At 36.0% G+C, this 11730-nt stretch overlaps 1 protein-coding gene across 1 annotated transcript; it reads right to left on the bottom strand.

The window, feature by feature from the left end:
- Positions 1-2769: 2769 nt before the first annotated feature.
- Positions 2770-10091, bottom strand: LOC134840124 (5-aminolevulinate synthase, erythroid-specific, mitochondrial-like). Its single transcript, XM_063855816.1, has 7 exons — positions 9907-10091; positions 9348-9596; positions 8618-9076; positions 8126-8305; positions 6486-6650; positions 3593-3861; positions 2770-3303 (listed from the first exon to the last, which is right to left on the bottom strand). Exons 1-7 carry the CDS (start codon positions 10061-10063, stop codon positions 2968-2970), a joined length of 1815 nt encoding a protein of 604 aa, XP_063711886.1. The 5' UTR covers positions 10064-10091; the 3' UTR covers positions 2770-2967.
- Between the last annotated feature and the right edge of the window lie 1639 nt (positions 10092-11730).

Genomic DNA, 11730 nt, shown 5'->3' with positions numbered 1-11730 from the left:
AAGTCATTATCCTTATCTTTAGCCGATGATGCCAAACACTATGTCTTATAGCGATTTCTTTTGTATCCAAACTCTTTAAGCGTACTATTTACACACAGAAGCAAATCGGAGCTTCGCACTATTTGCAATTCATCACAAGCCCAACAACTTAGACGAAATCACTAAGTATAAAAATGATTCAGATGAAAAAAGGAAAACACCAAACTATGTTTACCGAAATTTTCATAAGTGTCTCAAATAATTTCACTTTGAGCTTAAACAAGTCAAGAAAGGGGGTCTATGACAACAGGCCGACGGGACTTCAAGCCGTAGGGACTTCAGGTCGGTATTTAAACTTTACAAGCACCTCAAATCACTTTTTTATCTTCTGCAAAATGTTGCTTTTCAAAAATTAAGACAAGTTTGGTCCATATTAAGCGCTATTCATGACAATGCACAACCTGTGATTGGTATCCGTTAATAACATCAGCCGGTTTCTGAAATACATAAATTATAAACATGAAAAACGCCTTTAACCGTGTTTTATTTTTCAACTTCACTAAAGAGCTTTCGGAGGCTTAAATTTTTTGAAAACGCTATTCACCAATGAAGGAAGATCAAGAAATTCAGAAATTCTCAAAAAAGAAGCTTCCAAATAATGATATTTCACAACTTTATCAGATTCGGATTGAAGTCCCGTCGGCTTGATATCCGGCACCCAGGGAAGACATGTCGACGACAAATTAGCATCGAAAGAAAAGTTAATGAATTGGTTACAAAGCCGACATAACTTGAATAGATAGCCGTACCGCTACATTTTCAGCTACAAAAACTTTAATGCTTGAAGTTTTCAAGTTTTACACAACCCCAGCCCACACAAAAATGTAAAATCAATATCGCTCTTCAAACGACGCAATATGAGGCAACTAAATCGGTATAAGCTTATTCAAAACATTTTAAGCCGAATAAACATTTTATGCAAAAAAAATTAGAACGAAGTAGCCATATATCATATCACTTTGGCTTGTTGAACACATAGACGAGGCTGCATTTCGCACATACTCCAAACAACTCAATAGTTCACAATACAAAAGCATAATCAAAAAATCAAAACATAGCCAGCAATTTGAACAGAGTGAACCTGTTTTTTGAAAATTTCAACTTTGAATTTCGAAGTAAAAAAAATATTGACTTAACGCTCTTTAAAATTCAGAAGCATTTAGTGGGATAGCTTAAAATTAAAATCCAATTTTGATACTTGAAATCGTTCACGTTTTTTTTGCGTTAATTCCACGTTTGTATTTGGAGAGTGCTATTTACGTCTCTTTCAGCAGATGAGTTTCAATTGAACTCAAAAAGTGCATATATACATAAATGCATCAATGTATGAATGCACATCTGTAGTTATTAGAGACTGATAGAATTTTTCCTGAAAAAACAAACAAAAATCAGCAAGACCTATATAAGTCTTCACTACATTCATTAATTACTCTTAAACATAGCTAACAGAGAGTTGGAAAAGAGTCAATGACATCAAAAAAACAGAAAATACTGAATTGCGTTTTGAAACTTCAACTATCGAAAAAAAATTATATGGCCTTACAGCTCTTTGAAAATCAACACCGACTTCTCTGTGACACCTTTTAAAATAAAGTTAACTAATTTGAGAAAACTGGATCAGTTGGTTAACTTTTTTCCGTTGGGAAATCTTAAATCCTAAATGCAATCATAAATGCATTAACATGTATGAATTCACTTCTGTAGTTATTAGAGCATTTTAACACTTTATCCTTAAAAAAATCACTTATGTAAGAGTCCTCACAGCGTCCACCGACTCTCAAACAAAAAGCGCATATATACTCAATTGCATTCATAAATTCATTAATATGAAGTTATAGGATCATTTCAAGACATTTTCCTGAAAAAAAATCATCAAGACCTATATAAGAGTTTTCACTGCGTTTATGACTGTAAATAAAAAGCTTACACAGAAAAAACAGCAAATAATGCAAATCAATGCACAAGAAACACAGCAAATGTCAAAAATTGGTAATGATGTTTTTGTTTTAGAAAATCATCTTTTCGAAAAAGAAAAATTCAAAACAAATCGAAACACCAAATTCCATCAATAAGCAGCGATTCCACTATGTCTGCAAGTGTTGTATATTTTGTTCTGAACCAGCAAACGCAAAATTTATTCATTTTTTCAACTGATATGCGGAAGTAATGAACATGAAACATAACCAACAAACAGTGGTGAAAGTGTCACTGAGCTCGATAAGGCAAGCTTTTTTTGAAACACTTTCAGCTTTCATTGCTTCAAAGGATAATTATATCGCTTTGAAGCCTTCTGAAATTCAAGAAAACTTTATGATTGACATCTTTCTGATAAAAGTAATCCAATTAGATCATACTGGACCAATAGGTAAATCATTGCCGACTGCACAAAAAATTAATTACATTTTTTTCGCGCCATTTGGTCTACAATTGGCTGTCACATCAAACAGCTGCTGAAAACATTCAGAGAACATAACAAACCGCTCATAGGTTCCACAATGCAGCAGTACTTATTGCAAGCTTTCTCAAAGCGAGCTCCAAAATTGTTCCATACAGAACTGAAAAAAAAGTTGGTTCCGCAGAACATCGTTACTCCAAGCTTCCGCTACTGTATGTAGTCAAAAGCAATAAACCTTATGTATCCAGGAATCCACTTGACAATCTTTTGCAGCACCAACAAATCGCTTGTTGCTTTTCAAAAAAACAACCGTGCTTCCTTTCTACAACCTGATATCAAAAACTTGGTTCAATTCTGTGCTTTTAAAATATAGAACATTCATTACTTATTTTGGATAAAACATTTTTCAGTTTAGTCTGGAACGCCATTTCCTGATTTTGACGGCAGTCAAGCATATATTATGCAAACTACTGGTTAGGTAAGTCTTGTCAATTTTTGTAATAGTGCGTGCAATTCAGGAGTTAATTTATCATTCAAGCTGACACTTGAATACCACCGCCTTCATTATGCATTTGTGACTCGTTACTAGCCCTGAAGCTGCAAGACGATTCCTCTGCCTTGTCACGGCAGAAGTCGCACCCATTTGCCGGACACATTGGTAGGTCAAGCGGCAGTCTATTCTCGACCCAAGTCTCAAATAGAGCCCCTACCAATTCATCCATCATTTCCTCCGTATGAAGAGGCGAGGGGGCAATTCGAAGTCTCTCAGTTCCCCTTGCCACAGTAGGATAGTTGATAGCTTGAATATAGATTCCGTATTTGTCCAAAAGGTAGTCTGAAACTCGAGTGCACGCTTCCGGATTTCCTACCTACAACAACAACAACAACAACAACACTTCTTTGTCATTTATAAATAAAGAGTGAAAGATGCAACGGAAATATTTTTAGCAAAACACAATAATTTAAAATTGTATACTTTTCTTCCAATTTCAACCATAAATAGGCCACTTTTGATCACAAATTAGCAGTGAGGTCTTTATTTGTATGACCCTTGAAAACTGCATGCTGACCAAAATTAATGGAAAGTTTCATGCTGTCTTTTAATTTTGTATGCCCGGAAAACAAATCAGGAATCAGAAATGCAACAGAAAAGCTTACATGAATAGGTATGATATGACTGGGCGCATCGATCACAGGCAGCCCAGAATGCAGCAGCTTATTACGTAACAACTTGACGTTCTCCTGTTGCCTATTACGTAACTCCTGTCCCTCCTCTCCTTTTAGTATTCGGATGGCCGTGATTGCGCCGTAGAGTACCGAGGGAGGTAGAGATGTTGTGAAGATGAAGCCCGAGCCGTAACTTCGGATAGCGTCGATGAGTGATGCGTTGGCCGCGATGTATCCTCCAATGTTGCCAAATGCCTTGCCTGGAGAGACATCATTTGTTATGGATACTTAATTCGCTTACTAATTTCATACAGTGGTGACGCCTATTACAGAGCAAACAATAATAGAGTGCTGCTGTGCAAAAGACCCAGAATGTTGAGAAAACTTTTAAAACAACGAACGCAAGTATACAAAAAAAATAAAATTGACTGATTGCCATGTTTATTGACTTCAACTTTCGAAGAAAAAAAATATGGCACTAAATTTATTGTAACTTTTTTTGATAAAAATTAAACCAATTTCAGAAAACTGGTTCTAAAGTTTTTTCTGCTGAGAAATCTGAAAAATCAAATCCATTTTCGAAACTAGAAGTCAACTCACATTTTTCGTGACCTTCATATTTTTGCTGTTCGATATGGATTTTGCCTTCCTTTTACCGAAAGAAATAAACTGAGCTTAAAAAGAAATCAGAACACAAATTGAGAAAAATCAAAACCAAAAAAAATTCATCACGACCTATATTTAAGAGTCTTCACAACATTCACCAACTCTATAACAAACGTGTAGCTACTTTTTTGCCGTTTATCACAAGAAATTAATTTAGAGAAAAATGAAACCGGAAGTTGTTTATAGTAAACACCTGAAAAACGATATTTGCCATTTAAAAAGATAAACATTTCATCCACTATTCGACCTTAACACATGCGACGCACGCATGTAAAAAAATGATACAAAAATGAACGAATACTAAAATAAAAACATATTTTTCAGATGCATTTTCAACTCACGTTTAAACTCGGCTACAATAATCTAAATTGTTCAGAAGGTGAGCGATAGTATGGTAAGCTAGCACACAGAAAAAGAGACGAAAACTACAGTCGAAAAAAAAAATTTAGTCAAAACAGTTGAATTAACTAATTCTATCAATACTTTCATACATCTTTCACGAAATAAACCCAGAACGACAACTTCGATCGTTAAATAAGCATTGAAAAACAAATTGTGAAGCAGTAACTAAGCCGATAATCACAACAAGAAGGGTTTCAATCCAACAAAATATTTCTCCCTGTGAAATGTGCGTAGAAAGAACTTAAGGAAAAATTTTCCAAAACGTTTAATTGCTGCTCCAAATATGAGTGAAAGTGCTTCAATCCAAACGATAACTCCATTAGACACATACGTAGAAAAATTAACATTGCGCAAAAACAGTTTCTCCGATTTTTGGATCAATGTAGTTTTTACAAAAGAGCAAAGTTGTGCTTTGCGTATATTAGCAGAAAAAAATATAGCCAACAGACAGTTAAAAAAAGATTCATGAGCGCAAGGAAGCAACTAAAACTGACTGTTTTTTGAAAAAAGTTCAAGCTGTGAATTTCAACGAAAAAAAAGGCTTGTTGAATTCCAAGAACAATTTGTGACTGACACTTTTTTGATAACATTGATCCATTTTGAGAAAACTGGATCATTAAATTTTTTTATTTATTGGAGAGTGCTATTTACCTCACTTTCAGCAAATGAATTTCAATCTCAAAAAATGCAAATATATCTAAGTGCATTCATAAATGCATTATATGTATGAATGGAATGGACATCTGTAGTTATTAGAGCATTTTAACACTTTTTCCAGAAAAAATCACCAAGACCTATACTAGAGTCTTCACTACGTTCATTACTCTTAATCAGAGTATTCAGTAACTTATTGAACACAAATGAATTGTTTAAATAATTGAACATAGCCAACAGACCGTTTACATTAAGCATAAAACCGTATCTTTTTGTGAAATTTTTAGTGCTTCGTAGAGTTAAATATGCCACCTTAAAGCTTTCTATTTCAAGAAACTCTTGTTAAATTATTCAGATGGTAAATCTAACTCAGTAGATGAAAAAGCAGACCATACCTCTGGGAACTATAAGACTGAAATCAACAATTGTAAATTAAAATGACGCCATCTTTCCGCGTTAACTTGCAGAAGGATTTACATTTTAGTTCAATTGAAGTCACAATATTTTTAAAATAAAGTCAAAAAAGATTCAAAAACTCATAGTCGGCTACTATTCCTTTAAGTCGGCTACTAAAAAATTCAAAAACTCATAGTCGGCTACTAAAAATTAAATACAATCTATGACAATTTGAAAACACTTGACGCCTATACCAATACTTGAGATTAAACTTTAGCTCACGAATAAATCGTTTCACCAAATGCATGACAGATTTTGTTTCATGAAGTGTAAGTGCTCGAAAATTACCCGAGAAATTCCATCTAATATCGCGTGTTTGAATGGACTCAAATTCGTTTTTTAATAGACAACGCGAATAAACTGAATTCATAGAAGAAAACTAATCTCCTCTTGAATAAGTTGCAAAATTGGTTGAGCGTGTAGGTGTTATTGTAAGGCGAAACCCAATCAAGCACAAAAATGAGACAGAAAAACACTCGGCAACCAAGCAGAAAGAATACCGAAAGGCACAAAATTGAACAAAATTATCTGCAAACATTTCCTTAACTATGTTAGCATACTTAAAGTTGCCAGCGTTGTTAAAAATAGGATACAGCTCTACGAAATTTGCTTCAAAATTTTAATGGAAAAAACTAGTACAAGATTGAAATACTTATGCGATCGACGTGGTACTAGATTTTGCCCAAAAACTAAGATAACTATTTACCAAGGGTTCCCGATAGGATGTCAATCTTGTGGAGTGCCTTGTCTCTCTCCCCTATGCCCGCCCCTCTTTCCCCATACAGACCCACTGCATGCACTTCATCCACGAAAGTCAGGGCTCCATACTTGTGAGCTACGTCACACATCTCGTGCAGGTCACAGATACTTCCTAAAACACAGTTACACCCACTAAAACTGCTGCCATAGATTTTTAAAAGCGCTTCAAAAAAGAACATTATTTTTCTTGACGTAAATAGTTTAAAAAGTCAGCAGCTACCTAAACGTTCATAACCCGGTCTTTTGATGTGGACTAATCAAAACAATTCCATTTCAAGATAATCGAAAACATCAAAAACTGTTTAAAAAAAAACGTTGATATAAAATCGACTGTTCTTCAAAAGTAGATATAAAACAAGACTGCTCATATCAGGGCAAAGCCCTGAATGTTCCGACTGTCTATAAACTGGTCTTGAATAGTTTTTAGTTACCGAAATACTAAATTGCCTTAATTCAATTTGGAACGATTTTGTGGCGCGGGATAATTCGCAAAGTGTAAATAATGCGAGTTAAACTTTCAGCATCAAAGTATCACAGCGCTCTTTTAGTCACGATAGTCTATTAGTGAGCCTTTCCCAGTAAGCTTGAATTAAGGAAAGCCTGGCGGGAGCACGAAGATCCATGGATCGATCCCCCGAGGGAAATATTTTTGAGAATTGGTCCGAACAAAACAAAACCACCCCGAGCATATATATTCCTTGCTTTCCTCGAAATTCGGAACAATAAATCCCATGAATCGTTTATAAAAAGGCAAACATTTCATTTTTCCATCATTATATTTTAGCTAAAAATAAGCCAAAGTCAGTTCATAGTTTAATGAAATCCTAAGCCGTATAAATGAATCCAAGAGCGGTTTTTGTAATGCGAAAAATGCCGATAGCAAAATGTTAATTTCATGCTACTAAAGTAAAGGAAACCATTGATACAATTGAGATATAATATATGATACACAATAGGATATAATTAAATATTGAGAACCCTTCCGATTAGAAAATGAGCTAACGATGTTCCACAAAAAATCTAATAATCGCAATTAATGAAATAAAAGGAGTACAAAACAAAGGAATTTTGATCAATTTGGTTGACTTATGGTAAACTGAGAAGAGGATTAATAGCTTCCTTGGCCTGCCTTCTCCAAAAAACTAAAAAGCATTTAGAAAACTCGACGTTTACCTTTTTTTCCCATGATATCAAGTTGGCCGATCAAACAAAACATTTGTGAAGGGTGCGAAATGTTGCCACACTCTCCACAACCAGTACGATCATGGTTGCTCTCGAATACGACCTTTCCACCGAGAGGCAAAACCCTACATCACTTAACATCTACTACATAGCCTCAAAAATGCTCCATATGTTAAAGCCCTAAAATTTTACAGCCTCAAAAGCGCCCCATAAAATTTTGTTTCCAACAGAAGTATTGCCACAAAAAATTAAAACTTTCCGCACAGTAATTCCGCAGAAAAATATAATTCAAATTTTCTTCGTGTATATTTTGACCTAAACAATAGAGGCTCAGAAAATGATTTCTCGATAGATGGCAGGAACTTGACAGCCACATATTCATATGCATTTAGTGATTACACTCACCGTCCATAGAGTGCACTGACTCGAATGCGACCACTTTGGGAGTGGATGGGTCTGCTTTGGACAGCAGCTCCTCCAGATGTTGAGGGTCATTGTGCTTGAAGATGTACTTGGGTGCCCTGCTGTTGCGGATGCCTTGGATCATTGATGCATGGTTGCCTTCGTCAGAATAGATTTCACACCCTAAAGAAGCAATAGATTAGTAGTTTGTTGGATTACGTACGAGTTGTTCATTTAATTGCGAACAGCTGTTTACAGTCCAATGATAATTAAACGCAACTGTTTACAGTCCAATTTTTCCTGAAAACAAACCTTAAAATTAGAATGGGGTAGTTTTTTACAAAAACTTTTTTTTCTCCTACTTTGGACGGTTCTTGAGTGCTATCGGACTAACTAACCATTTCATTTGTTTGAATTTTTGGATTGCATAACAAATTTTTAAGAACATATTCTGATAAAATGCTTTGGATCATTTTAATTTGATTTCAAATTTACCAGGCAGCAATTTCGGAAGTGTGAACAAAGTCGTGTCATTCGCAACATAACACGAAGTGAAGATCAAAGCTGCCTCTTTCTGATGCAGATCCGCCAGTTCAGCTTCTAACATGTAATGATAGGGAGTGGTTCCCGAAATATTCCTGGTGCCTCCCGCACCCGATCCGTGTAGATTAATGGCAGCAGTTGCCGCCTCGACGACCTTGGGGTGAGAAGTCATTCCCAAGTAGTCATTGCTGCACCACACAGTTATGTCTCGAGTGTCTCGAATCCCGTCCATGATTTCCTCATTCTGAGATTTCATTGCGTTCCAAACTGGTACGCTCTTCTCATGTTCAAATGCAATCGGATGGATTCCAGCCTGTCTCTCAACGGATTTGAAAAACCTGTAGGAGTGGTCATTTTTCTTTATTTCGATGTGTTTCTGCATCACCTGTTCGTAGTCGATATCCCCAAACTCTGAAAAATAAAAATTACAAGGATTTTTGAAAGTCAATTTTAAGATAGCTTATGATGTGGTCGTCTTTACTTATCGCAAAGTGTCGTGTGCTAAACAGCAGTTGAAGAAAATCAACCGCAATTTTAATTACCAAACTTCATAGCTGACAAATAGAGAAAAACTAAGTAAGACACATTAACAATCATTAAAACATTCCTTAATTTAACTATCCTATTTGAACATTGGAGCCCAAAAGAGTTACACAAAACTAACAGCTGATGCTTGACTTACTCGGTAGTCTACTGTTCTGCTGTCGCATTTCATCACACACTTTCTTCACCACTGGGAACTTATGCTCATTGGCCCCTTGTGAATTCCCACGCAGTCCCTTCATCATAGGACATTTGGATGCCTCAATGTTTTTGTCAGCAGTGTCGAATTTGATTCCGTACTGGTTGTGCAGCTTCGCTAGTTGATCGGAAGCGGACTGGATTGAGTCGAGGCCGGTCTCGAACTTCTTCTGACTGGTAGCATCTGAGTCTAAAAGAATGCACTTTAATACAAAAAATGTTATGAAGCCTTGAAATCCGATAAAATCCTTGATGTAACACAGTCTATTGAAAGCGCATTGAAAAAAAAATAAAACTCTTAAGTTCATGAATGCATCAATCCTGCGTTCTTTTTACTCCACTATACAACCATTTTGAGCTGGAAGCAAGATTTCAAAACACAGGAAAAAATATAAAACAAATATAAATATTTCTTAAACTTTTGCTCTAATTATGTCTAGACCATTGGAAAATCTGAAGATCTATAGTCAAATATATAACGGTCTTGAAAACTAACTGACCTCCGTTGTGATCCATGATCTTCGACATGACAGGACATATTTCTGCATACTTCGGCAGATAGCAATTCACTTTGCGAATGTAATTGGTAGGTAATCGTGACACAAATGGGCAATGTTTAATTAGCTGTTCCATTTTTGTTACTCTGAAAGTTATCATGCTCCCCAATAATGGTTGATTTTTGAAAAATAACATGAATTATCACCTCAATAAAATATATTTAAAGCGCGCACCAAATACATATAACATTAAACCAACCTATTTTGCAAAAATACAAACATGGAATGGGATTGGTTGCTCAAAGCTACCGCAATATATCCTTAGAAATCACACCCGCATAATTCCATTCTAACATTTAGTCTCACCTGAAGTGTTACCAATGGCTAACATCTTATAAAACGTAATATTCCGTTCTCTGCTACTCATAAATGACATTAATAATTGGCGTCCTTCTTTTTCGCTTTATTTTCAAATACAATTTGAATTTGACATCCTTCAGTATGATATTTCACACATGGCGAAACATTTCCTGACACTAAATAATTCAAGACACTAAATAATTCAAGACACTAAATAATGAACGGCAAAAAACAACAATCTAAAGATCCTCCCTATTTCCACATCAAAGGAAAAAGTTGACCAATCACAAGCTATGAAAGTTTTTTGTACCTTTTCAAACGAATGCTTGCTTCTAGAGGCAAAAATTGTCAAGAGTAGCCAACAGACAGGTTAGAAAAAAAATGAAGCAAAACATAGCCAACAGAAACTAGGGGCTCAGCTGGAAACTGAAATGGCCTGTTTGATAATTAAAAAAAAAACAATTAACGATGTGATGAAAAATCTTACCAATAATCAAAACTGTAGAATGCAGGTTGCATGTGAGCTTTGTCCGTCTTTAATCCCCTCGCTGATCTAGGACAGTTTTTGACTACTAAAATTTAAGTATTTAGATGAATGATTTACTTCGGGATAGTTATAAAATGCACCGTCATTTATGATGTTTGTATATTAGACACCAAACGTTCACTGATGAGGTAAATACGTAGCTGTTCTTCTTTCAGACCCTTCGGTAATTGCCATTGCCGCGCAGAATTCCACAATATCGGTTCACTGAGGAACAACTGCTCAAAACGTCTAACACGTGTCAAGGCTGTATAAACTGCTTGAACCCCTGCTCCTTTCAAGGATCCAATGCATAAAGTTCCATCACGAGTGGATCCCTGCAGCTAGTGTAACGTTACAGCATCTCCATTCACTAAAGGGAACTGCCGCATGGTTGCTGTAAGGCGTCCATGAGTCCATGGAGCTGATTTCAGAATAGCTATCTCTTTTGAAACAACTCTACAAGGCCAAACGCCGTCAGGAAGATCACGAAGCTTAACAGTGGCGCGGGCTCGAATACTTTCTGGTGTGGTCAGTCTGATAAGGATAAATTTTGGCAATTGGTATATTCTTCTAACGTGGGGTTTATGGAGTCTTGCCAAACGTAGCCGCAAACAACTCCAGTAGTCTCGTTACCCACTCCATGTACAACATCACAATTATGTGTTATCATCACATGCATGCCAAGATATATATACAGAATGGGGGGGGGGGGGGGGTAAAAACTGCAGCTTGGAATCACAAGTTCTGTATAGATTGTTGGTTTCCTGTTTCTCATGGAATTTTTTAAACCTGTTCTGTCGAATAAACCCTTAATCCCAAATCTGGACGGGTAGTTTTAGAGGAAATCGAAAAAGTCCGGAAAAAAACAAGCAAAAAGTGAAAAAAGTGCCGAGTTGTCGGGCTTTTCTAAGACCGTAGGGAGCGCGATAAGGTACGATTCG

The sequence above is a fragment of the Symsagittifera roscoffensis genome, chromosome 2, assembly GCF_963678635.1.
Source record: "Symsagittifera roscoffensis chromosome 2, txSymRosc1.1, whole genome shotgun sequence".
NCBI classification, from domain to species: Eukaryota; Metazoa; Xenacoelomorpha; order Acoela; family Convolutidae; genus Symsagittifera; species Symsagittifera roscoffensis.
Note: the sequence above shows the minus strand (reverse complement) of the source record. Positions and strands in the feature narration are given on the sequence as shown.

What these genes read in the sequence shown, in the direction of transcription:
- LOC134840124 (XM_063855816.1), bottom strand. Translation starts at nt 10,063, where the DNA reads ATGATAACTTTCAGAGTAACAAAAATGGAACAGCTAATTAAACATTGC. An exon ending in GTCAGTGCACTCTATGGACG is followed by an intron (nt 6,651 to 8,125) that starts GTGAGTGTAATC and finishes ACTGTGTTTTAG; the next exon opens with GAAGTATCTGTGACCTGCAC. An exon ending in GTCATATCATACCTATTCAT is followed by an intron (nt 3,304 to 3,592) that starts GTAAGCTTTTCT and finishes TTGTTGTTGTAG; the next exon opens with GTAGGAAATCCGGAAGCGTG.